This window comes from Eubalaena glacialis, chromosome 7, assembly GCF_028564815.1.
Source record: "Eubalaena glacialis isolate mEubGla1 chromosome 7, mEubGla1.1.hap2.+ XY, whole genome shotgun sequence".
Classification (NCBI taxonomy): Eukaryota; Metazoa; Chordata; class Mammalia; order Artiodactyla; family Balaenidae; genus Eubalaena; species Eubalaena glacialis.
In genome coordinates this window covers 112,424,960-112,451,289 of record NC_083722.1, presented here as the reverse complement: position 1 = coordinate 112,451,289, position 26,330 = coordinate 112,424,960, and the positions used below count along the sequence as shown (strand labels likewise).

The 26,330-nt window shown below is 60.1% G+C and overlaps 1 protein-coding gene across 1 annotated transcript in view; it reads left to right on the top strand.

The window, feature by feature from the left end:
- The window catches only part of CHCHD6 (coiled-coil-helix-coiled-coil-helix domain containing 6), a 121,599-nt gene extending 97,883 nt beyond the window's left edge, over positions 1-23,716 (top strand). Inside the window, exons 7-8 of the mRNA XM_061195628.1 lie at positions 22,511-22,646; positions 23,545-23,716. Coding sequence (XP_061051611.1) covers positions 22,511-22,646; positions 23,545-23,550 — 142 coding nt within the window. The 3' untranslated portion in view covers positions 23,551-23,716. The remainder of the gene's footprint in view (positions 1-22,510; positions 22,647-23,544) is intronic.
- The last annotated feature ends 2,614 nt before the right edge of the window (positions 23,717-26,330 follow it).

Genomic DNA, 26,330 nt, shown 5'->3' with positions numbered 1-26,330 from the left:
TGAGTGACAGGGAGAGGTTGGGTGACAGCCACCCAGGAATGTGACCCCCAGAAGTGGGCAGGCCCTCGCCAGGCTCCCGAGTAGGGCAGCCCCCGCCCTCTTTCCCTGGATCTCGACCTACCTGCAGGGGAAGGAGCTGGAGAGCTGCCAGGGCTCTGCCGTCAGCGCTGCCGCGTTTTGTCACCCACCATGTGGCCCCATCCTGAGGGGGGACTCGGGTGGATTTGACTGTCACCTCCTTTTTCATTCTCGTGCCCTCTGAAGGCAAAGGGGGGTGGCGTGTGTGGTGCAGGGGGGACTCTGTCTGTTCACGGCATCCTGGACGATGCTCCCTGTAGAGCGTGTGACTGAAGGGTTGGTGCCCCTCGTCTGCTGTCGGTGGTTCCATCTCGCAGACCGAGAACTGGGGCCAGAGAGGTCGGATGGCTCCCTCACCTGCACAGTCATGCCTGGACGTGCGGCCAGGGCCAAGCTCAGCTTGGACAGCTTCGGGGCCTCTGGGCTTCACTGTTTGTCTTGGCGGCTTTGCTGTCCCGTGGAGGCCCCTGTGGACGTAAGGTGGGCGGCGGGACGGAGGTGAGAGCCCAGCAGACCTGGACTCAGACCTCGGCCCTGCCTCCTGCTGGGTTTCCTGTCTGCAGGTGAGACCCCCGTGGACAGTGGACCTGGGCCGTCAGTGGCTGCTGCTGTGCCTGCGTGACAGTGGTTAGCAATGGCGGTCGTTTATTTAGTCGTCCCTTCACCACACCTAGCATGGCATAGTGTGGAACAGATTTAATATGTAAATTGAGTTTACTAAAAAAACTGTTGCAATTTCCCAAACAGAGCCAACAGGAGGCAGAGTTAGAGATTGTTTTACTTAAAACCTGGGGTGGGGACTGAGTCCTTGGTAGGAGAGTTCTTGCATTTGCAAATGTGTGTCGACTGTATGGTAAATACCACAGAAGTAAATGCAGCTGCTGACTGCGGTCATATGGTCGGAGCATTTTCTTCTAAGACAGTGGGCATCTTTTAGCAACTCTGAGTCCATGGAGTGGTCACTTAGGTGGTTAACCAGATGCCTGTGCGTTTTTCACACACGGACATGGAGCACAGAGCACCTCCATCCGCCAGGCACCTTGCTTGGCACTGGTGACAGGACCACAAAGAAGACAGCTTCCGTTCCTGCCAGCCGGGCACTTATAGCATTTAGGGGATGACAAACAACATTTAAAAACTAACTGCACAAAAAGTATTTGCCCAAACAATGGCTGATGACAGTGATGAACCGTGAAAGACAGTGGGTGAAGAAGCCCAGTCTGAGGCCCCGACCCAGACCCCAGACCCGGGTGGGCATGGGGTGGGGGTGTCCTACACTTAAACTGACTCCTCAGGACCCGAGGCGTGGGCCAGAGCAAGCAAGGAGGGAGAGAGGGCTTCTCAAATGAAGGTCAGCAGGTGCGGAGGCCCCAGGCAGGAAGCGATTAGCATGTTCAAGGCACTGACATTCGGCTGAAGGAGTGGATGAGGAGACTGGGCAGAAGCCAGAGCCAGGACTTTGTAGCCAGTTCCAGCGCGCTCTCTTTCCTAATATATGCATTTGAAGCGGCAATTGCTCTGCAGCTTTAGCTACACCCTACAAGTTTTGGTATATAATTCTGTTCAGAGTTTTTCTGATTTCTTTGACTCATAGGTTGTTTCAACATATATTGCCTACTTTCCAGACACTGGTAATCTTCTATTTCCCTTCTAGAGTGTTGATTTCTGGTTTAATTCTGTGATTAGAGAACATGCTGTAAGTCCTCGTGACACTCTGAGAGTCTTCACGGCCCAGCGAGAGGTTGGCTCCGGCAGACCTTCTGTGTGCGTGTGAAGTAGCGGCTCCTCGGTGACATCGCTCAGCCGTGCCCAGATTCTCTGCATCGTTACCCTGTGTGGATTTATGGGTTCTTCCTGGGATCACTTCCTTCTCACTGAACTACTTCTTTAGTGTTTCTTTTAGTGTAGTTTGCTGATTACAGAGTCTCTCTGTTTTGAATTGTCTGGAAACATCCTTACTTTACCCTTAATTGGAAGCAGATAGCAGTCCTTGCCATTGGCTTTATCAGGGCCTCTGTCTACTCCATGATACCTGTTTTTCCCTGGAGAAGTCGGTGTGGATGTTATTGTTCCTCCTTTGTGCTAATTCCTTTTTTCTCTGTCTGATTTTCAGACTTTGTCTTTGGTTCTTTAGCATTATGACTCTGGTGTGCCCAAGTTTAAATTTTCTTTCTTTTTTCCTGCTTGGGGTTCATGCCTTGGGGTTCGATGTCCTTTCATTAGTTTTAGAAAATTTTCAGTCATTCCGTTTTCAGATAAAACTCTGCCTGTCTTATCTTTCTTCCTCTCTGGAATGACTGTGTCTCCCGTGTCTCCATGCTCTTTTTTCTGGTTTTCCTCACTGTTTCTTCATCTCCATGCTGTAACCTGAGTCTTCTCTATTGACTTTTCACTTCACTAATCCTCTCTCTAATGTGTCATCTGCTTTAAACCTATTTATTGAATTCTGAATTTCAATTACTGCATTTTTTCAATTCTAGAAAGTCTGTTTGCATTTTCTCCCCCAGTGTCTGGTGGGATTCTGGTTTTTGCCACCTGAATTCTTGAACATATTAATTGTAGTTATTTTGAAGTCATCTGCAGGTCTGTTTCTGTTGCCTGTTTTTTCCTCGTGGTCCTGTTTCTCCGTGTGCCTGGTAATTCTTTTTTTTTTTTAACATAGTAGTTTTTTTTTTTTTTAAATTTTATTTATTTATTTATGGCTGTGTTAGGTCTTCATTTCTGTGCGAGGGCCCTCCCTAGCTGCGGCAAGTGGGGGGCCACCCCTCATCACGGTGCACGGGCCTCTCACCACTGCGGCCTCTCTCGTTGCGGAGCACAGGCTCCAGACGCGCAGGCTCAGCAGTTGTGGCTCACGGGCCTAGCTGCTCCGCGGCATGTGGGATCCTCCCAGACCAGGGCTCGAACCCGTGTCCCCCGCATTGGCAGGCAGATTCTCAACCACTGAGCCACCAGGGAAGCCCCCTGGTAATTCTTGATTGAATGCCAGGCGTTATAGAGAAGGTACAGAGGCTTCCCCAGAGGTGCTCGCCCCCTTCCTTGATGGGCCAGTGTGAAGGCAGATCACGTAAACCCTGATGGACTGAGCTGGCTGGGTCCTGCCTGCAGTCTTGGTGGAGCTCGGGCTTCTCGACTGACCCCTGTCCCTAGGGTCTGGCTGTCCAGGGCTCCTCGTTCTTGGCGAGCTCTGAAGCCCTATGTTTGCTTCCTCAACTCTATGAAACTTCTGAGAATTCCACTCTGCCCTTCAGTGGCTTTTTACTTAGGTTCTGAGTTTCCTGCCATGAGGCTTCTTGAGCTCACGGATCTGAAGAATGCTTTAAAGGAGGAAAACCCCTGCGTGTGCCTCCCTTCTCCCTCGAGTCCCGATCCCTTGAGTCCCAGCCGTGCTGTGTCTCTACCGTCCCGGGAGAGCTCCAGAGGCCCTGCTGGCTTCTCTGCCTTTTAGCAGAAGCTGTTTGCCCAACACCAAGAATTGGCAAAAACTCAGGGGGATCGGGGGGGAGGCAGCTCCAGGAATGAACACTCACCTCCAGGTTCCCTCCTCCTCAGGAGAGCGTAGTTCTTCCACCAGCTACTCCCCTGTGGCTGGGCGTCCCAGCTTCGCTTTTGAGGAAGGGGTTAGAGTTTGCCAAGCAGAGAACAGCACCGTGGGTCACATTGGCTGGGTTAGACGCTGACGGACAGTGACCCTCCCAACTTCACGCTGGCCTCTGGAGCTTTCCCTGAGGCTGCCAGGCCCAGCGTATCCTCGGGGGTCAGCAAGCACTTGGCCTGAGGAGGAGCACGGGCGGTGAGGCCAACATCCACAGGCTGGGGCTCTGGTTTCGGAAGAATTCCATTGTTGGGGCAGAAGCAAATCACCCAGTACACACGCACACACGCGCACACGCGCACACATACCCTCTACCTCACAGCAGCGCGGAAGGCGGAATTGCTCAGGTTTCCTGAAGGAAGAGATTAAGACCCCGGGGAACATCCTGCATTTATTGTCACATCTATTTTTTATGATAACCTCTGTCCTCTTCCTGTGGGAGTCATCCAGAGCTGCTCTCGGCTCCCTCCTGGCAGGAAACTCGTACAGCCCCCGGCCCCACAGAGGGCGGCCCTCAAAGAGGTCAGCACAGCGGAGCCGAAAGAAAAAGGCTATTAACTGTTTCCTGGGACTGAGTCACCATGCTGCAGGGACCGTGACCAGAGAGGTCTGGTCCGCGAGGACACAGCTGCCGGGCTGCCCACCTCACCTGGGCCGGGCTCCTGCCTGCCGTGGGCCCACCTGAGGGAGGGGCTGGTTTTCAGGTGTGTGAGCTTCCCCGTCTGCATCTGTCAGGGACCTAACGATGGGATGGTGATCGTCTATGGAGACGGTGCTTGTGGGCTTGAATCCTGAATAGGATGGGTTCAAACATCCTCTAATCCAGGTGGTGCTGTATTAGCCTGAATTCAGTGGATGTTTCTGTCTCTGACTTCCTTACCTTACCTAACCTGTTAGAAGGAGCATTTTCTATTCAGAAATTTACCAAAACACGTGGTTTAAACGGGTGTACCTGGCTCTTTGAGAGGCTGACAAATCAAAACCCATTTAATAATTCATTCACAAGGCAAAGTGCCGGTAATCCGTTTCTTTCAGGATATCACGTGCGGCGGCTGTGCCGGAGCCTGTGTGGTTCAGGGTCTCCTGGTGTGAAGCACGTGGCAGGGGCCGAAGCCGCGTCCAGCACCTTGCGGGCTCGCTTCCTGGACTGTGAAACGGGGCGGGGATGGTGCCTCTTTTGCTCAGGCTCCTGCGAGGGCTGAGTGGTCCCCACGGGTGCTCAGGACCCACGGCAGGGGTAGCGCGGGATCCGAACCGGGTCCGATGGAGCCCAGACCTGCTCTTTCCTCCTGGGCCGCGGTGCCCGCTCACAGACGTCCGGCAGAGACGTCGCTGCAGGCTGGCAGGCTGACTGGCTCCCATGGCCCGCGGGCAGCGGCCACCAGGTTTCTCCGGGCAGAGTCTCCTTGTGGTCTGCTCGTGACTGGCCTCGAGCAGGGAGGCTCCCCCTTCAGGGACTCTCCCTGGCCCGGGCCACGTCCACAGAGACGGCTGGGTGTGTTTGCCATGTGACTCGCCGCCCCCGTAGGGCTCTCCGTCGTCCCTTCTCTCTGCAGGCAGGACTAGGTGGCGGTGATCTGGGCCCTCTCCCATGGCTGGTGCCACGTGTCAGGGCGCACGGACACATCTCCCCAGGCGGCACCGCCCTCTGGGCTCGCCAGGGTGGGCCTGGGGCCGAGTCCCCTGCTGGGCGCCCCTCTGTCCCCGCACCGTGCTCCACTGGCCCTCAGGCTTCTGCGGGCAGGAGCCGTGTTTGCTGCTTTGTGTCCCGGGCCCTGGACCGGAGCACCCGCGTGGTATATCCGGTGTGATCATTGCTTTACCAGCGTGTGAATGACGCCCTCCCGGGCAGAGGCCGCAGGGCTTCCCGGCTGATTCGGCTCTGCCGTCAGGGCCGTGTGGGCAGAGACCCGGGTGCGGTGCCGGAGAAAGCAGGGACCTGCGTGGGGGGAAGCAGGTGTCAAGGGGTGGTCCTGAGGCTCGGGTGCGGCTGGAAGGGCGGCCTGGTTGCAGGTGTGAAGGGCCTTCTATGCGTGTGAGAGAATTGGAATGCGTCCTGCAGGCTGCGGCAAGCCGTGAGAAAGCTTGTAAGCGGGGATTCGTGTTTTAGAAGGATGACTGGCAGCATCTGGGAGAGGCTGAGACGGCGCCAGTGCCGAGGTGGAGGTGGGGAGCCCACGTGGGACCCGCTTTGGCACCGCCAGCCGGGAACTCTCCCCCTTGGCGGACACACGAGGCCCCTGCACATGAGCTGGGCCCCCGACGCACAAACGGTCAGTTATGCAACGCGTTGCGAGGAGGATACAGTAGGACAGTGGGCGGAGGGTGGCTGAGACTCTGGGGACTGTCCCTGACTCCGGAGCAGAACTGAGAGATGAGAAGGGGCCGTGCAGACCCCCAGGCTAGGGCGCCAGGTGGGGAGGCCGGGGTCCAGCAGGAAGGAGGGAGGCTCCTGACCGGGGAGAGTGTCTGGGGGTCCCCAGCCAGGAGGGGCAGGGCAGCCTTCTGAGGACCACAGGTGGTGGGCTCAGAGCCTGTCCTGCGGGGTGTGAAGTCCCCGGCGGACCCCACCCCACGTGGCCACAGCCTCCAGGGGCGGCCGGCCTCCGCCTGGTGCCTTCTTACTGCTCAGAGACCCATGACTCAGGAAGCTGGGCTCAGAGACGACAGTCTGTTAATCCCTCCCCTCGACAAAGACGAGATTGCCCTGCATCCCAGCTCTGTTAATGACTCGCTTCGGGAATAAAGCCACCGTCCCGAAAGCCTCCGTTCTTTGTGCCACTTTCGTTTTTATTGGAGTGTCACGTTTTAGATCAGCTTCTGGGGATTAGATGCTGTTACAGTGGAGGAATCTTCCCTTTTCAGTCAGTGAAGGGGTTACCACTGAGCGGCGTCATCCTTGGGTTTATTCTTCCAAGTCTGTTGCCTCCCTGTTCCGCTTCCCGAGAGAAAGCTCTGCTTATGGTCCCGCGTGGTCATCTGTGCCAGCACCGCGCTCCCTGTCCTCCCGAGAGGCAGCCCTGCCGAGGGCTCGGGACAGTCGAGCGGTTATTGTGTAGGTCTCAGAGCCCCTCAGATCTGGGCCCCGTGGACGGGCTCCCGTCCCTTGGTGGCGACAAGGGCAGGGCTCTGCTGACCTCCCGGGACGCCGTACCGTCTCCGGGTGCCGGGTGCCAGGTGCCGCAGGACCAGGGCGGGGGTTCCCGGAAGGGTGATCTCTGCAGCCTCTGCGAGCACGTTCGTGAGAGGATCGTGGTTACGTGTTAGCATCCCGACAGCCTCTGGGCCCCTGGAGGAAAGGCTGCAGGGTCTGAAGGGTCGGGGGCTCCACCCACCCCATCCAAGAGCTCTCTGTCCTGAGGGTCCGCCTCCGGAGAAGCGGCATGTGTGGTACGGGCTGGCCACGTGCCACCCTGGGGCTTCCCTTGCACTCACTGCACGGCTGTGGGTCCAGGCTGGAGTGGACCCTGGTTTTATCGTCCAGGACAGGCCCTGTGTTCCTGGTGTGGTCAGACCGCAGAGAATCGAGAGCCACCACTCCAAGGCTTCTCCACAGTCCAGTCTCTGGGAAGTTGAGGGTACATACCCTGGGCCGTGATTCCTAGGAACTCCTTAAAGTGTCCCCAAACCGTCACTCCTGCTGTTGCCCCCTGCCCCTGCCCAACACACGCACAAATGAGGTGAGGCCGTGAGCCACCGTGTGGAGGCACCCCGAAACCACAGGGCCCGTGGGCAGCCCCTTGCTGGCCGCAGCGCCGTCCTAGCTCGGTGCCGCCGCCTGGTCAGCTGGACCCCACTGACCGTCCATGCAGCGCTGCCGGCAAACCGACCCCCAGCTCCTACGAGAGACTCCTGGCGGGGTCGTGGCCCTCTGACTCTGGCTGCCCCACTCTTCTGTGAATTCCACGCGGTGGATGGACCGCCTTTCAGGCGTCTCGTGAGGACAGTTGTCCCACTGCCCGGGAGTTTCGCTTAAGCTGACACACGATTTCCCTCCCCACCTGTCCTGCAAGCAGCCTGACCGGTGAATTGGCTCATAGCAGTCACCTCGGGGTCCTTGGCCCCGGCAGGGCTGGCACTGTCCCCTAGGGCGTCACTGTCACAGCCCTGCTTTTGTCAGAGCCAGGCTGCGGGAACGTGCTGCCCCTTTCTTTCCTTTGACATTGTCTCCTTCGTCAGGTAAACAAGCTTCTACATCAGGCAGGTACGAATTTCTAAATATGGGTTAGAAATATAAAATGGTTTAAAGGTAAAAAATTTGGTCACCTTGGTCCTAGATGAGAAAAATGTGTTTATGATACATGGTTCCTTGTCTTAAGGACGACTGCTCAGATCTGGGAGTCGTTTTGGGAAGAGCGTGTATCTTGAACGTGGCTCTGGGGTTCCCAGGTGACTGCATGTCCCCTGCCGTGTCTGGGGTGATGCAGGATGCTAGCCGCAGCCGTCGGCGCTATTTCCGCCTGGATCTTGGTTTCTGGTGGCAGGACGGCAGTGCTGGCGTGAAGCAGAGGGGGCCCTGGTCTCCCTGTGATGCCCCTTCCTCTGTGCCTCCCACTCTTCAGGGCCTCCCTCCCTCCAGGGACCGGGCATTGAGGCCCAGCACAGCCTGTGCCGTGCTGACCACTAGGTGATCTTGAGCCAGGTGTGAGCACTCCCGGGCGGGCAGCCCCCTCCGCCCTAACCCAGTCTCATGATGTCTAGTCCTCCAGACCCTGACCTGCATGGTAACTAGTCCTCAGGGCCCAGGCTGAAATCCCGGAAGGAGGACAATACCACGCGGTGAAACAAGGTGCGGCCACGTCTGGTTGCCTGGCTGGAGAGTGTAGGGCGGGAACCATGGTGACAAAAGGCTCTTTGCTCTCAGGGTCTGGTGCTGTAGCTTCTGTGTATCAGCTCAAAACCACGTGCAGCTTAGTCCAAATGCCTGTTTAAGCACAGGCCAAAAGTCTGGTTGAAGCTATAACAGGAAAAATAGAATTTTTATAATACAAAGCTTGCCATTTGTCTTGGATATAAAATTTATGACACTTTCCGTATGGTAAAAATGACCAGTGAAGCTGTGTTTATTTCTTCAAAGGTAGCAGAATGCATCTTGAGGAATTAAGAAAAATTATGAAGGGTGATTGTGCAGCATAGCAAATCTCTAACACAGATTAAACGGAACTGTTGGGGAGGTAAAATGCATTCCAGAGAGGGCCAAGCAGTGCTGGGTCGGGTGGGGACAGCTGGGCTCCGGCTTTCGCTTGGGGCCGATGTGGCAGGAAGTTGCCGGTGCGAGGCCCAGGAGTCCACGTAGATTCCACATCAGGAAGGCCTGGGCCCCTCCCGTGCAGTGTGTGTGTGCTTGGCTTGTGCAGAGTGGGCCACACACGACACCTCGCACAGTGAGCCCAGCCGGAGCGGGGGCCGCAGCTCCTGTGGGCGTGCGAGGCAGACGGGAGGGAGGCCCTGGCACTCAGCGGATGCTGCCTGTGGCCCAGGCACCTGGACGATGTCACCTCACTCGTTCTGTGGACAGGATCATGGGGAGTCGTGCCGTGAACGGGCTTCCCAAGGGGATGGCGCCAGTGGTCAGGAGAGGCCCGTTGCCCAGGCTGCCCCTGCCAGCCTCCCGCGTCCGCCGAGTCCACCCGAGGGGAGAGGGCGTGAGTGCCGGGGTCTGGCTTCCTCTGAAGGCTTGGGAAGCTCTGAACTGATGGGAGTGGACGTGTGTCAGGACGATGGCCCTAGAGGTAGCGGGCGAAGCGTGTTGAGCCCAGGCTGCCGTCCTGGCCTTGTGTGGTTGAATGTTGCTACGCCCAAGTGTCTCTGCCCTGATTCACGCTCGTTTCAGCCTGTTGTGCCAGCCTGTCTCTCAGCGTGTGTGCTTGCGTGTGCACGGTGGGGCGGGTGCACACGCCAGGGGAAAGGAGAGAGGGTGCCCGTGACACCTGTGATTTGCGACCACGGGGAAGGCAAGGGTCACGTCCTTCCCGTTCTTGAGCAGCGATGGGACAGGCGGGGTGCCGGAGCCATACGGTTGGTCTCGTAGCAGATCCACCAGAATAGGCATGCATTCCTTTGACTCTGTGAGCAAGTTGATTTCTATTTCAGACTTTTCAGAGAGAAGCATTTCTTTATTTGCTCCTAATTCAACAAAGATTTAGCTCCTACTTTGTGCACGTACCCATTTGCTTTGCATTCCACACCCACCCGTCTTCGTCCTGTCTAATCGTGTGTGTGCGTACAGATATACATAATCACTTGCAGTGCACTTGTAGAATCCATCCAGATCTATAACGTATGGATGTGGTGTCTGCACATTGTTTGATTTGCTGTTTACTGTAGCACCTTGAGGTCATCAGTGATGAAAGTATCCAGATGATTATGTATCTTTACAGTTTTTCAAAATGAAAAATAGTTTTGTCTTCTGATTAGAAAAATGATACATGAATATCGTAAAAAATCAAACAATGCAGAAAAGTATTAAAAAGTTAAAAAAGCCCAAATTTCGCCCTGCTTAAGTTGTGGTGACGTCACTCTGAGCTGAGCACACACACAGTTGGACATAAGTGGGCTCGTGGAAGCACACGTCACCTCCCTCGTCCGCACTCTGTGGGCCTGTGTCCATGTCGGTAAATGTGCATTTACATGTTCACTTTTAATACTACATTGTTATTCTAGAGGGTCAGAATTTATGTAATCGATCACTTATTGATGAATCCTGGGGAGTTTTCTGATTTTTTTTTACCAATATAATGATAACTGCGACAAATAGGTTTATCTGTCATCGTGCACTTATTTAAATCCTCGTAGAGGGAATTGTTGGGTCAGAGAACACACACACACACACAAACGGTGTATTTATATGTGTATATTTATGTGTTTACATTTTACTTACTGGCTCTCCAGAACAATGGAGGTCCTGTACCAATTTTCACTCCAAACAATGATGCTGGACGGTGTCCGTTTCCCCAAGCACAGGATTTTAACAATATTTCTAAAAAACATCTTTGCCAACCTCACAACCAAAACCAAACAAACAAAACCTCTCTTTTTTTAAAAAATTTTATTTATTTATTTATTTATTTATTTATGGCTGTGTTGGGTCTTCGTTTCTGTGCGAGGGCTTTCTCTAGTTGCGGCAAGCGGGGGCCACTCTTCATCGCGGTGCGCGGGCCTCTCACTATTGCAGCCTCTCTTGTTGCGGAGCACAGGCTCCAGACGCGTAGGCTCAGTAGTTGTGGCGCATGGGCCTAGTTGCTCCGCGGCATGTGGGATCTTCCCAGACCAGGGCTCGAACCCGTGTCCCCTGCATCGGCAGGCAGATTCTCAACCACTGCGCCACCAGGGAAGCCCAAAACCTCTCTTTTTCAAACTCCCTCATTTCTTCCAGAATCAGTGAGGTTAAACCCTTCCAGAAATTACTAGCTGTTTGCATTTCTTCTTTTGTGAACTACTTACTTATGGCCTTCGCCCTTTTTTCCTTATTAATTCTTTTTAAAAGGTCTTTGTGTAATGGTGTTATTAATCTTTTATTTCTGTTGTGACTATTTTTTGAGTTTAATTTTTGCCCTTTGGAAGTTGATGGGGGGATAGGGACCCAGTGCATTTCTGCTGTTGTTAATTTTTCTGTTTGTGACTTAGGTTATATCACAAAGGCCTTCCTTCCCACCATACCCATATTTTTAGGATGAGTACCGCTATGACTTATTCCCCACTAAGGCATGCTCCAGATGACCCCACTGTGGTTTCTTAGGTGTGGGGTGTGAAGTACAGATCCACCTTGGTTCTTTCCCACATGGGGAGCCCTCTCCCATCAGCAGTGATGTAAAAGTCCACCCAATCCTGCGCTAACGTCCTTGGGTCTGTTTCTGGACTCTTTTCCGGGGCCAAGCCTGCACGTTTTAGATATGTATAAAACCTATTATGCAGCTACACTAATTTAAAATATTAAATATCCATCAGAGCAAGTTCTTCTACCTTGGTGACCTTTTTCCAACTTGCTTTTTCAAATGAATTTAGAATCACTTTGTCAAACTTTCCCTACCCCACTCCCAGCTGGAAAAAAAAAAGGAAAACCTGGTGGGCTCTTTTTTGGGATAAATACATCCTTTTGAATACATTCAGTCCTCTCAAACTGCCATCCTTGTTGTGTTTTATTTTGCCTTATTTTGAAATAATTTCAAACCCATAGAAAGGTCACAAGAATAAGAACTCTTGCCTTAAGCCAGGTGCCCGATCGGTCATGCTAGAGTCTGCGTCCTCACCGCCTCCCTCTAGACAAAAACACTGTCTTTTCCTGACGTGGTGACCTGTTGCCACTAAGTACTCTAGTCCAGCGTGTACCTCCCAGGACCGTCCTCCGTGACCACACACAGCTCTTCCGGTCGGGAAACCCTCGCTGACTCAGCCGCAGACCACAGGCACGCCCCCCGCTGCCCGCCGCAGCCCTTTCCTTTCTGGCCCAGGAGTTTGTGCTGCAGCTCCGTGACCATCAGTCTCCAGTTGGGACAGTTCCTTGGTCTTTCTCTGTCTCTCGTGACCTTGACAGTCTAAAAGGGTACAGGCCTCTCCTTCTGAAGGGCGACCCCAGCCTGGGTCCGCCCGATGTTTCCTCGTGGCCAGCCTCAGGCCCTGCGTTCCTGGCAGGAAGGCCCCAGATGGTGCCGTGCCCTTCCTGGTGGGTCCCATCCCGCCACTAGGGATGCGGACCGTGACCCGGTCACGGTGGGTCTGCCTGGTCCCTCTGCACAGGCTGTGTCCCCTTGTGCTTGATCCCGGCTGTGCGGAGGTTCTCCAGGGTGTGTCCAGGTCCTGATCCCTCAGCCTCGGCCTCCGGGGACTACTGTCCCCTGAACCAGCCACCACAGTCGGGGTGGCCCATGGCAGTTGTTGACTTCCGTCGTTTCCTCTACATTTATGAATTGGATTAAAGGGAGAGTTTCCCTTCTCCCCCACTTAGGTGTTCATTTGTTTGTTTATGTTAAGAGTCAAGGAGTCACAGTGCCTTGCTGGGTTGTAATAAATTCCCTCGTTTATGTTGTTGTTCACGTGGTCCAGGATTCTGCCTTCAGACAGACTCTTCTGTCCTTTTGATGTGTGGCTTCACGCTCTGAGTGGCCTTCGCTCTCTGGCACAGGTGTTCTGGCCCCAGCCCTGGAATCAGCCACGTCTCCACTCTGCTCTGTTTACTGCAGAGTGGTGCTTAGAAACCAAGGTCTGGGCGCTGGGCGTGCTTGCTGCTGCTGGGGTGTCAGTGTTCCCAGGTGCTCCCGCACAGGCATGCACGTTTACGTGTGTGAGTTTACGCACACTCACGCGTACGTGTGTCTGAGCACATGAAGTTCACACGGGTTCCCCGGGTTCCGGCACTAGGGTTCTTGCAGCTTCTCCATGTTTGGAGTTCCCTCCTCAACGGGCCTGGCTCCCTTGTCCTCCGCGTGCTACACCCTCACTTGCTCCATCACTGACCTTTTGTGCTCAGTGTAAACCGCCCTCACCGCTGCTCTGGCCTCTTCCCCGCCCTGGGGCGTACCGCGCACTCCCTGCGGCCCCTCCGGCAGGAGGGCAGGAGGGCGCCCACCCTCGTGCTTTGTGCTCCGTGACTTCAGGCTGACGGGAAGCACAGCAAGCCCAGCGCTGCACGGCTGGGGGCCGCGTCCCTCTGCCTCCCGGCTTTGGCTCCCTCTCCTCGGATCAGGTGGCGTCAGGGTCTTGCTGGGCTCCGGGGACCGCAGGCGACTCTGATGCTGCTGAGGGTCAGCTCTGGTTCAGAGCATAGATGAGGGTGAGGAGGGGGCTGACCGTCCTGGTGCTTCCTGCGTGGAGACTCCGGCCCCTCCCCGCCCTCGGCGACGTGTGAGGTGCATGGATGGGTGACGCCCTGAGGCCCTTTGCACCTCTTGTGTCAGCGACAGTGGACGGGGGTGCGGCCCACAGAGCGAATCAGCCCCAGCATCCAGGGACGCCCCTCAGAACACTCTGGGTCAGCCAGGAAAAGGCCCCTGCGGTTTCCAAATGTGCTGGGAAACCGTAGAGCGGGGGACGGACCTGCGAAGACCCCTCCGCGCCAGCTCTGCACTGATCTGTTTCTTCACTGAGATTATGTGTCAGGTTCCAGCTGAGGACACGTTTCTGCAGGCTGAGGGGGGAAAGCTGCGTGGCGGGTGGAGGGTTAGGGTCTGCTGGGCCGGCGGCGGGCAGGGCTTTGGGAAGGGTCTGAGTCAGTGGACTCAGGGGCCAGGTAGGAGGAGGCCCTGGGGAGGCAGTTCCTGTGACGACAGGAGGCCTGTGTGGGCTAGGCGCCAGGGCCGGGCAGGACCAGGGGTGGGGGGTGCCGAGGGGCTCCAGGCTTTAGCTTTGGTCCCATCACAGAGGGGACGAGGGACACCCCAGCCTCAGAGTCACTGCAGGGAAGGCCCAGGGCGGAGCAGCTGTGCCTGGTCACGTCACCAGGGGGTATTTCTGCCTGAGTCTCACCCGACAGCGTCAGGGGTTAGTTCCTGCCTCTGTCCCTGTGTCGCCTGTCACCAGAGCACACCACACCACACCACAAACCTATTCGGGGGCTGGGAAATGCTGGCCGTCCTGCACTGAGGCTTATGGTCTCCGCCGACCTTACTCTGCCGCGTGTGGAGGGCTGTGTGGTCTGGCCCAGCCCAGAGGGAAGCTCCTTGGTTTGTTGGTTTCCAGTCGACACTGAGCTCCTGGCTGCTGCGAGGGTCCCATCCCCGGGGCTGGGCACCGGGAGGTTCCCCCAGGAAGTGGAGTCCGTCCAGAGGCAGCTGGAGAGCAGGCCCAGGGCCACCCACAGGCTGGACCAGGTGGACATCTGGACGGTCAGGGGGACATGGTCTCCCTGGGCTGGGTCATCTGCTGAGCTCGGCGTCGGCGGGGACCCTGGACGCAGAGGTAGTAAGCTGGTCCCTGCCCGTGGGGCACTCCCGGTCCAGTGGGGCCGCTCCACGCAGGTTTGGCCCCAGCCGCCGGGCACCCTTGTAGGTGTGAGCCGTGCCAGCCCCTCGTGGGTGAGCAGAGGTGACACAGTCGATCGGGGACACTTGGCTCCAGTCAGAGGGGACAGGAGGACGGAGGCTGGCAGCGAGTGCACGCAGGACCTCGGCTCACACGATGCCTGTGATGGCAGCCTGCCACCGGGACACCAGCCAGCATCCCCCCGGAAGTGCCCCTGTGCGGCACCTTGAAGGGCGGGCACATCCCTGAGGCTATGAGCCAAGGAGCAGCCTGGGGAGTCGCCCCTGCCGTGTCATACCCGCCGCAGGAGAAGCCTCAGTGTGGCCTCGGCTGCTCCGTGCACTGTGGACCGACAGGCAGGAGGCCTGAGCCAGTGTTTGTGGCACTGTGCTCTTCCTGGGGCCAGGGCTCTGCAGCAGAGGGACGTGGGCCGGGGTCCCTGCGGGGTCTGGGCCTCGGTGAGACCTTACATGAGAGCAGGAGGTGCCGGCCCGTCCCTGGGCAGCAGGCAAGTGGCTGGGCCTGCACGGAGAGGAGGGGGCACAGCAGGGCTTGGAGAGGCCCCCCAGGTGTGTCCCAAGGAGGTGGGGGAGGCAGGCTGGGGGGGGGACACCAGCCAACAGGTGCCGTGGCCTAGGAGACAGGGAGGCCTCGGGGAGGGGAAACAAGAGGATGCCGGCAGACGGGGTCCCGGGGGCCCTCAGGCGCTGCTGCTGCCGCCCCCTCCCCTGGAGCCTCCAGCCCCCCGGCCGCTGAGGGACCGTGAGGAACGGCTCTGCGGCCCCAGTGGTCCTGGTGTGGCCCTCTTCGGACCCCCAAGACCCCCGCGACCCACGCCTCCTTGGGCTGCGTCCACCGTACACGTCTGGTGAATCGGGAGGCTCCTCGGGGGGGACGTGTGCTTCCCCTGCGGCTTTTTCACAAAGGACCAAAGCCAGGAGCGGCCTCCCTGTTGCGTGCACGTGTGCACGTGTGCGTGCAGTGGCAGTCCCAGGGAGGAATCCTGTCGCTGGCTAAGCAGCCGTGGGGGCCACTTTGCGCTTCGTTTCCTCGGGACCAGAGCTCTGCTAGGCCTGGGCTCCCAGAATAGCGGCCCCCCCGGGGGGGTCCCGTGTGGCCTCTGGCGACGGCGCGTCTCTGGGCCCCACCCGCCCGGGCTGAGTGGCACGTGGTCGGCAGCGGCCAGCGAAGCGGGTCCTCAGCGAGCAGCTGGTCTCGTCAGCCCCTGGGCCCTGGCCGCGCCGCCGCGGAGCCTGTCCCGCGGCTCAGCTGGCCCTGACAGAGATGGATGTGCAGCTCCGTGGAGCCCCCGCACCTCGCCTCCGAGCCGTGATAGAAAGCCTGCTCCCTGCGTTCACCCCCGCCAGCGCGTCTCTGAAATGAAGTGTCAGGAGGATGTCTAATGGCCCAGTTCCACACCAGCGGTGGTAATGGGAGAAGGCTGAGGTGATGAGATGTCGGTCAGTGAAGCAGAGCCCACAGAGGGACGTGCTTGACGTCGCACTCGGGCCCGTGAGCAGCCGGGCCTGTGTGAGCTCGGAGGGGGCCCGGCCCCGCACTGGCCGGTGTCGACCCTTCCAGTTGGCAAACTTCTGGCTCCCCTGGGAGCCTGAATCCTATGTGTCTTTTGCTTCTTTTCTGTACCCTTGGTTCTTTCTTCCTTGGAATTTTGGGGGAATTTTCCAAACTTGGAGTGGAGCTAAATGGACGCAGCGTGGAGCCAGATAACCGGGCTCTTATGCTGGCTCCGTCTCTCTCTGTGTGGCCTTGGGCAAGTCACCTAACCCCTCTGACACTGGTGTCCCCACCTGCAGGATGGGCTGCTGTGCCAGGTTAGGACCTGGCAGGGGCTGGTCCTTAGAATAACCTGGACCTCAGGCCCGGCCTGAGGTGCAACCTGGGACGAGAGGCCTCCCACCTGAGCCATTTACTGCGGAGCCTCTGTCACGCCAGATGCGTGTTTCTGTCTGTCAGGAGGTGACTGGTGAGCCATCTGCCTCCCACTAACTTCTGCCCAGCCGGCACTCGGCGCTTTCCTGCGTGGCTGGCTGCATGCTTCCCGGGGCTGCTGTGGCCCACAGCCGCTCTCTCTGAAACTGGAGGGCTCCCGGGCGTTTGTCCAGCTTCTGGTGTTGCCGGGAGGCTTGGCATCCTTGGCCTGTAGGTGCATCACCGCAGCCTCTGCCTCCGGCGTCACGTGGCTTCTCCTCTGGTCTGTGTCCGTGGTCAGTGTCTCTCCTCCTCTTAGGAGGACACCAGCCACGTTGGATCAGGGGCCTCCCTGCCTGACTGTGACCCCATCCTGACTAACTGTACCTGCCAGGACCCCATCTCCAATCAAGGTCACATGCTGAGGCTCCAGGAAGGGCGTGCTTTGGGGGAGGCGCCCCTACCCGCTGGCCTTCACGTGCGCAGCGGGTTCCCAGGGCCTTGGCTCCACACCTCGCCGCAGACGCCCCTTCCGGGCCGGCACAGCCAAGCGTCTCAGCTTTGCCACAGGAGAGCTGAGAGCAGTTCCCAGCCGCGGATGAGAACTTCAGATGGCGTGAGGGTCCAGTTCCCTGGGGCCGGGGCCGTGGCCGTGTCTTCCCTGCAGGGGTGTGGTTTCAGCCCTGTCCCTTTCACTGGGCTCCCCCAACCCCCATGCGGACCACCCCTGCCCCTGGGGGGAAGGAGGGCAGAGCCGGGAGTGAAGGGGAGGTGCTGGGGGCTGCAGAGGGCAGGTCCCTCCCCAGTGGCCTTGGTGGCCTTGCTGTGTGACTCGGGTGAATGATGGGTGAGCATGGGCAGTGGCTGTTTCACGAAGCTGTGTCCCCCTCCGTCCTGGTACCCTCGCGGCAGGGTGGTCCTCCAGGCCACGCCCATCATGGGTTCCCCCGCAGCTCCGAGCCGCCCCGGGCCCTGCGCCCTTGTGGGGACAGACTGGCCGCAGACGGGGGACCTCTTGAGTTCAGCAGGGGGAGAGCAGGGCCGGAGAGAAGGGACAGACGCGGACAGGAGGGACTGCTTAGCACAGGGCCCAGCGAGCTGTAATCGCCCCAGAAATGGGTTTGTTAACCTCCTTGGAGTTGTGGAAACCTGTGGGCTGCTTTATGTTCTAGGACAATCAGTGCTCGCGGTGGAGAGGGTGGGCTGTGGGGATGTCGGGGACAACGTGCCCAGCGTACGAGGTGCAGGAGGAGGAGGGTGTCGGGTCCCTGTGGGCGCCCACTGGGCTGCTCATCCGCAGTGACCACACCGGCCGCGAGTCTGGCGCAGAACTGTGGGAATAGCGGGGGCCCCACGTGGGGCTCGGGGGGCATGCGTGGAGGGAGAGCGCTAGCGGAGCGGAGTCAGAACGGGGCCTCCAGCCTCCAGGGTCAGGTGGGCTGCAATGGGCCCCTGCGCAGGAAGAGCCTGTGAGGCTGGACCGGGGGAGTGGGAGCAGAGCCCCGGGCAGAGCCTCTGGGAGAGGAGAGCGGGCTGGGGGTGGGCGGGTCAGGAGCAGAAGTGGTTTGGGTTTGTGGTCTTCTTAGACTCTAAAAAGGTGAGGTGTCTTCAGCAGAGAGCGGAATAACAAAGGTACGAGAGGGAAAGGCCACTGGGAGAGACCACCCAGGTGCTGGGGGAGAGACGGGGTGGCTGATGGGGTGCCCTTGGCCCTGCAGAAGGACCTCCTCTAGGTAGGAGGCAGGGGTAGTGAGGCTGGGATGCCAAGGAGGGGTGTCTGTGCCCTTAGGGTGCTGGTGGCCCTTGGGGGGCAGGAGGACGGGGAAGCAGACCCCAGACTGTGTGGGGAGTGGCACAGAGAGCTCAGGAGAGCTGGGCCCTAAAGGCCTGAGCACCAGAGGGGGAGGAGGCCCTTCTGGAAGGGTCACTGTGGCCTGGGGGCAGCTGCTCTGGGAACCACGCAGAACTGCAGCCGGCAGGGGGTGCAGAGGAGGCAGGACACGGGCGGGTTTGGCCTCCGCAGACCTGAGCCAGGGGCCAAGAGGAGCGGGCGTCTGCGGGGACTGAAGGCCTCTGGGGAGGAGGGATGGAGAAGGGGAGGCAGGAAGAGGAGCGGTGGCCTCTAGAGCCACCCAGGTGGGGTGGGTTAGGTCCAGGGAGAGAGAGGATGACCGTCCCTGCTGTTTGGGCGTTGCAGTGGATACACCTGCGGTTTTCAGTTAGATTGGAGAGAAGCAGGAACGTTATAGTTAGAAGGTGAGAGGGAGGCATCTATGATGGGGGGGAGGGGAGGCATCTAGAACGAAGGAGGGGGAGGGGAGGCATCTATGATGGGGGGAGGGGAGGCATCTAGAACGAAGGAGGGGGAGGGGAGGCATCTATGATGGGGGGAGGGGAGGCATCTAGAACGAAGGAGGGGAGGGGAGGCATCCAGAACGAAGGAGGGGAGGGGAGGCATCCAGAACGACTCGCGGCTTCTGACTAGGTGGGTGACTGGAGTGGCAGGGACTCCACTCACCGAGATGGAAACTAGGCGGGAAGTGGGTTCCTTGGCGCTTGATGGTGAATGTGGTGAGGAATTGGCGGGTTGGGGGTGACATGCTAGGCTGGAAGGCTCCAGGGACCTGGGGGGGTGGTCCAAGCGTTGGAGTTTGGGGTGTGTGTTGTTGGGATGGACTGGGGTTGGCCCTGCGGGGAGAAGTTTAGGGTGTTTGGGGCAAAGGAAAGGGAGGAGGGCCCTCTGTGCCCACGCAGGTGGGGAGGGCCGGGTTCCCAGCGCGGGGTGCCTGGCAGTGAGAGCGACATGGCCGGTCTCCCGAAGCTGGGAGGGGGCAGCGGGCAGTGGTCCGGAGTGCCCAGGGCAGCTCCGGAGCACCATCCAGGCCTGGGTGAGCCGCGAGCTGTGAAGCACAGGTCGGACGGGACCCATCTTCCAGCCCATACCTGGGCCCAGCCCCAAAGCCTCCTGTCGTCGCTATCGTCTGCCAAATGCCTGCCCCACTCTCCGCCCGCCACACCCGCCCTGCCCCCCTCACTCTGCAGGCTCCTGTCTGGCGTCTCAGCCCCTCGTGCAGAGGAGGAGAGTCTGGCAAGCAAGGGGCGCTGACCTCTGAGGGGGCCAGCATTCACCCCCCAGAGCCTCCCAGACGGGAATCCTAACACGTCCCTCAGCTGGGGGGGCCGGGCTTCTCTCTGTCCCTGGAGAGGTCACTGCCCTGGGTACCTTCTCTGTGTGTCCAAGTGGCCTATAACACCTGAGCTGTTTGCGTGCAGTGGACGGGGTTGCCGCGTTCCCAGCCGTGTGACCCAGCCTGACCTGCTCCCTGCCCTGTCCCATTCACGGCCGGTTTGCAGGCAGACAGGTGAAATTTCTTGCGATTGACATTTTCCTGACACCCTGTCTCCTCGTGTTGTCGCTGACAAATGCCAGAGCAGAGGGGCGTCCGCAGGCCCACGGGTGGCCCTGGTGTGAGGGGCTGGATTCTGCTTGGCTCCTCCCTCTGTTTCTCCTGAACTGGGAGCCCACTGGGTGCTCTGCGAGGTTTGCCCTCAGAACGCACAGGGGCCCTGGTCCAGGGACCTGAAGACAGAAGGTGGGGGGCTGAGTTAAGAAGCCGCTGCTCTGCCCATTTACCACCAGCAGTGAGTCGCTTCTGCCGTCGGTCTGGAGAGGGTGCGGCTCCAGGACGAGCCCCACACCACTGGCTAGGCTGCCGGCCGTCCTGCCCCCCGACGCCTCTTTCCATGAGACCTGCAGCTCCGACAGCTCTGCTGGCCGCACCCTCAGGGGCCACGGGTGGGAGCTGTTCATGGGGAGCGGGGCTGGATGGGAGCTGCCGCTCCAGGGGCCGCGGGGCCAGGGGAGCAGGAGGCCTGTGTGGGAGGATGGCAGGCGGGTGCCAGGATGGAACCCGAAAGATGGGGCCTCGGGGGCTCCCCGCCAAGGGCAGTTGGGGACGGAGGAGCCCAGAGGGAAATGCAGAGGGAGCTGTTTCCAGGGGAGGGCAGCAGAGAGGAGATGCCTGTCCGGAGGTATTTAGAAGGCCCACCATTGGACGTGCCCGTGTCAGAAAGGTCTTGAACGTGGAGGGAGGGGCATCCTGCAAGCACTGGGCAGCCAGGCGGTCACCCCACTGCAGCGGCAGACAGAACCCAGTGAGGGGACCCCAGGGCCCGGGAGGAGAGGGTGAGCCCAGGAGCCCGTCTGTTCTCCCGTGCGAAGGTCAGCGCCGAGGAGAGACACGTGTCCTCCTCAAGTAGGAAGCCTCCGAGCCCGTCTGCACTGTGCAGACAGGAGCAGGGCCGTGTGGGGCTGTAGGGCCGCTGTGTCCCCTGGATGCGCCCTCAGGACCCAGTGGAATCCCGGGTAGTGGGCAGGGCCTTCCGGGGAAAGGGGGCCGTTTCTCCCACCACAGCCTTGACCTTCGGAGCCGTGGACCTCAGCGTAAGCGTGGCGGCTGCTCCCCCCACCCCGCCTCCTGCCTGTTTAGCTTGTAAACCATCGGTTCCATCCAAGCCACGGATCTTAGCTGATCACGGTCACTCCCTCGTCAGGGATTGTCTGGGGGTGGGGGGCGGCGGTGGGAAGGGAGGGGGCTGCAGTGTGTGGTCAGCAGGCCTGAGGACCAAGCCCACACGCGGGGCCCGGGGTCCCGTGGGCATCGCTGCCAGGATGGTGGCGCTGGGCGTGTCAGCCGCAGATGGGTAACGAGAGCCGCTGAGCCCTCCGTTCCGGTCTTAAGGGATGGATGTGGGTGGTTGAGTTGCGTTAAAACCAACGTTCCAGCCCAGCACCTGCTGCAAGGCTGGACTTTTGAAACTAGATCCGGGGCCGGGGAGCTGTCGACCTGCAGGCCCCGGGTGACAGGAGCAGGGGTCCTTCCACTGCCGAGGCCTCCCCGGCGCCCGAGCTTGGGAGGGCAACACGGGGCCCAGGCTTAGCTGCGGCTCCGAGGTTCCTGGTGGACCTGCCAGGAACCGTGGAAACCCTGTGAGTGTGTGTCCCGGAGCCCCTGCATCCTAGTGTGGGACCTGGGCCGGCCACCTGCCTCCTCGTCCTCTGCTGCCTGGTTTAAGGTTGGGGCGGGCGGTGAGAGATGGCAATCCCGCCCGGAGCTGCGAGGAGCAGGGGCCTGAACACGTGAACACAGGAGCTCGGGGGTGTGAGTGCATGTGCGTGTATATATGTGCACATGTGTGAGTGTACAGCTGTGTGCACAGGTGTGTGTGCGTGCACACGTGTGTGCACACGTGTGTGAGTTTGAGAGGGTGCGTGTACAGGGGAGCATGTGTGAGGTCCGGAGAGAGGGGAGGGCAGGAGGGGCAGCGGGCGAGGCGTCGGACGTGACGGACTTGAGAATAAGCTTTATTTCCCTTTTCCATCTTTGTTTCATATTTTTAAAAAGAGAACATAAAACCATTCTTCAAATGAATACGTTTAGAGTCTAGTTTTAGGCTCTGAACCTACCTTGATAAACAAAGAAAGAAAAAATAGTAAATTCCTCTAAAATGCTGCAGTGATATTCTCTAGGAAGTGAGAGTCTGAACACCTTAGTTTTTTTTAAACATTTTGTGGTTATCCAGTTTTCCTCATCGTGCATGTATTAGTTTTGAAATCAGAAAAACAGCTTTGGGGGAGACGATGGTGGCCCACACCCGGGGCGGGAGGCGCCCTGGAGGCCTTGGGTGGGCGGGGTCCCCCGAGGGCCACCTCGGCCCCTCTCTTGGGGGTGACCGGACGCCGCGGCCCCCATGCCTGGCCCGTGGCCCTGCCCCAGACTGCCTCCTCCTCTCCACAGGCCCCGCAGGGTGGAGCCCGTGGGCACCCTGGAGGCCTTGGGCGGGCAGGGTCCCCCGAGGGCCACCTCGGCCCCTCTCTGGGGGGTGACCGGACGCCGTGGCCCCCATGCTTGGCCCGTGGCCCTGCCCCAGACTGCCTCCTCCTCTCCACAGGCCCCGCAGGGTGGAGCCTGTGTGCTCGGGGCTGCAGGCCCAGATCCTGCGCTGCTACCGCGAGCACCTGCAGGAGGTGCTGCTGTGTGCGGACCTGGTCAAGGCCTACCAGCACTGCGTCGGCTCAGCGCACAAGGTAGGCGTCAGCTGTGGCCTCCCGCCCGCCCTGGGCTCCGCGGCGGTGGGCGGGGAGGGGGTCTGTGGGCGCCGCTAGGCCAGGTCCGAGAGCAGCTCTGGGTGCAGTCAGGCCCTGCTGTCCGGGGTGGCCACCGGTCCTGACCTCTGGGCAGCAGGGGGTGGAGAGGCCAGGGTGCAGGGTAGGGGTCTTGGAAAGGGCCGGGCTGCCCTGTGGAAGGGGGAGAGCTGCGGGGGCAGAGGGCAGCTACTCCTGCGCTGCCCTGACGGGGCCTGGCCTTTGGTGAGTGGAGGTGGTCATGGTGGTCCGGGTCCCACGCGCTCCCCAGCCCCATGTTGGGGGCACTGCAGGCTGTCCTAGAGGCCCTGCCCTGAGGCATGGTCCTCCTTCCTGACCCTCCCTGCCAGGTCCCCAAGATCCCAGGCTCCGCCAGTCTCGCCTCAGGAGCCTCCGGCTTTAAAGGGTCCCTAAGAGCACTTTGCCCCTGGGAGCTGCTGGGCAGCAGGAAGGGAGCAGGTCAAAGATGCAAGGCTCCTCCCTGGGGCTGCTGGGCGAGCTCCAGCCCCGCGAGGTGCTTTGTCCCACGCGCCAGCGCCTGGGGGTGAGGGCTCTCCAGGCTGTTTCACTCTGAGCTGAGAAGAGGAGAACAGAGGGGAGACCTCGTGGGGCGAAGGAGAGCTGGGTCTCTGGGCCAAGACCATGTGCACAGGGTGCAGGCAGGAGGCCGGCGGGAGGCCACGGGCACGTGCTGCGTGGGCACCGGGCACGGAGGTGAGGAGGCCCTGTCCAGGCCTGGGGACCCACGGGGCAGGACCCTCTCCATGAAACGGGCCCTCGTGGAGCAGAGCTAGGGGACACGCGCGCTCCCGGTGGACCTGATCTCTGTTCTCCTTTGTAGGGTTGACGCAGGCCCACCCTGGGCCTGGCAGCAACTTGGAGCCTGAAGAGGGGACCCGTTGTGGGACCACAGTCCAGAGACCGCAGGCGCCGGCACCCCTGCTGGCACCTCCGACGCCCCTGTGCTGGAGAAGTAGCGTGTGTGCCCCTGTCCGCAGACAAATAAAGCAGGCGTCCTTGTCTTCAGTCGTGTCTGGGCTGCCAGGTGGGCCTGCTGCCGCCTCCGTGCCCGGAGCGTGGCCCCAGGTCAGGCTGGAGGACAGGCACCCGCCAGCGCCAGTGGGGCAGGTGGGTGCGGGCCTAGCCGTGCCCAGAGCGGGCGGAGGTGCGCGAGGGGAGCAGTTCCTCGTCGGGGCGCAGCAGGAGAGCAGGCCAGCTTCCTGACAGGCTGAGCTTGAGTCCAGCGCCGGGTGGAGGGTTCCCGGGCAGCCAGAGGCTGGGAGAGTGGGAGCCCAGATGGAGGCCGGGGGCGGGGCACAGACTGTGCACAGCTGGGCGTCTGCAGAGAGTAAAGCTGGGGCGCAGGGCCAGGGGTGGGTGCCAGGCCGGGCGGAGGTGCTCCTGAGGGACCAGCGCAGTCCAGCCCCTCTGAGGGGTGTCGCCCTGGCCTTGCGGGGAGGTGGGCTCAAGTGGAGAGCCCTGCAGACACCTGGGGTCACGAGTGACCCTCAGGGGGGCCGGGGGCGGGGCCGGGGACAGACCAGGCCGAGCCTTAGGCGCTGGAACTGGCAGGACTGGAATTCACTGGGCGAGGGGAGGACCTGGGTGGTTTCTGCGTGTTTGGCTTGGGTGCCGGTGATTCTGCAGACTGAGCCAGGGTTGCGGGTCGAGAAGGGCAGGTGACGGCCGGGCTGGGGTCGGCGCCCACCTGCCAGTCCTTGACCTTCGGCAGGGCCCCCGCTGAGGCGCCCTGACCGCCCGGCTGCACCTGCCAGCCCAGCGCTGTGCGGGCAGCAGGAGGGGGACGCTTGGCTGGTGAGCCTGATTTCCTGCCACGGTTCTCTGGAGCCCAGGCCCTCTGGAGCTGAGAGCCGGCGGTCCTGATGCCGGCTTTGCAGCCCCGGCTCATCCCCCAGTTCTCGCATGTGGAGCTGGAGGCCCGCGGGGCTTGTCGGCGTCCGGGGGGCTGGCCAAGCTGCCCCCGCAGCCGTGTCAGCGCAGCTGCGTGTTGACCAAGGAGATGCCCACCCAGAGGTCCTGGTCAGCTTCCCCAACACACCGGGAAACAGTCAGAAACACACAGCAGCCCGGTAGGTGGCAGGGCGCCCAGCGAGGGGCCCTCTGCGAGGTCAGCTCAGTGGGGTCACAGGTCACCGGCTCATTGACCCTAAGTGACATCAGAGCCACCCTTCAGCCAGAAACTGCTGAGGCCCTTCTGAGACTCCGTCAGAAGCCTGTGGTGTCCAGGGCCGCGTCCAGCTTCCTAGTCTCAGACCCTGTTCTCCCACCCAGGAGGCAGCCTCGGAGCGCCTGCGTGAGCACCGGTTTGTCTGCACCTGGCCACCTGTGCCTGTGTGTGTGTAGGCCCCTGTGTGTGAGCAGACGTGTGCACTTGTGCCTGTGTCTCTCACAGGCAGCCAGCCGTGCTGTCCACCTGCTCGTGCCCCTGGCTCCCTCCTGGACCTCAGCCCGTTCCCCGGACTCCCCTGGCGCCAGAGCCAAGCTTCCGTGGGCTGAGCGCCACCCTCCCCTACTGTGGCCGTAGGGCTGTGTGTCCGAGTGTCACTTTGGTGGGGGGTTGCGTGTGCTCAGGGTGCGGGCTTTGTGTGCACGTGTGTGGGCCTTTGTGCACGACGTGCCTGCCTGCGGGCCCGCGGCTCCAGCCCCTGCACGTGGCCATACGTGGCAGGAAGTGGGGCCTGAGAGAGTGTGGCACAGGTGAGGCTTGTGTCCAGAGGGTGTGGACCTTGAGGCAGGCATTCTGGGCCCAGGCCCCGGCTGTGTGACTGTTGGGGAGTTATACCCATCCTACCCTGTGGCTGGGGATTAAATGTCATGATGTTGGCTGTGACATCCAGGGTCCAACCAGGAGCCAGAAAGCACTGATTATTTAAACAGAGGAGTTGAGTCCAGGGAGTTGGCCCCAGGAGAGGTGGAGGAGCTAAAACCCCGGATGGGATGCTGTGATAACCCAGAACTTAGCAATAGCATGAAGCTCCTGTCACCCAGGGCTGGAGGGACAAAGGGAGGGCGCAGGTTACCCAGTGGAAGCTGGCTCAGGGAGCTGGAACCACAAGCGACGTGGCCGCTGCCCATGGCCCCCCCCCCTCCCGCCCTGCAGCCTTCACAGGCGCTTCTCCCGGGGTCGTGTGACAGGCGGCCCATGGTCAGTGCTCAGCAAGTATGAGAGCAGAGGGCCCGCCACCCAGAACCCTCAGGCCACCTGCCGGCATCCGGCCTTTGACCCGAGTCCGCTCCCTCTGGGAAGTCGCTGTGCCCAGGAGCCACCTAGCCAGAGTCACACTCGAGGGCCAGAGCTGCATCCAACGGCTGCCTGGTGGAACGGGTACAGAGGCCGGGCTGCTGCGCCGCATCCCAGAGCAGCCCAGCTGCGCCTCCGCCCTCTGCTCCCTCCCCTTACGGGCAAGTGCCGACCCCAAGGTCAGTCCCTCATGGAAGTCCTGCAGGCTGCTCTCTGCCCGGGAGGCCCAAGGAGCTGACCCTGCCATCCTCACCATGTCCCGGGTGCTGGGAAGCAACACCGACACCTGGTCCGTGCCCCGGGCCTTGGTGCAGCAGGAGAGCCGACCTCGGACGTCAGTTGGCGAGGCCCTCGGGAGAGGCCCG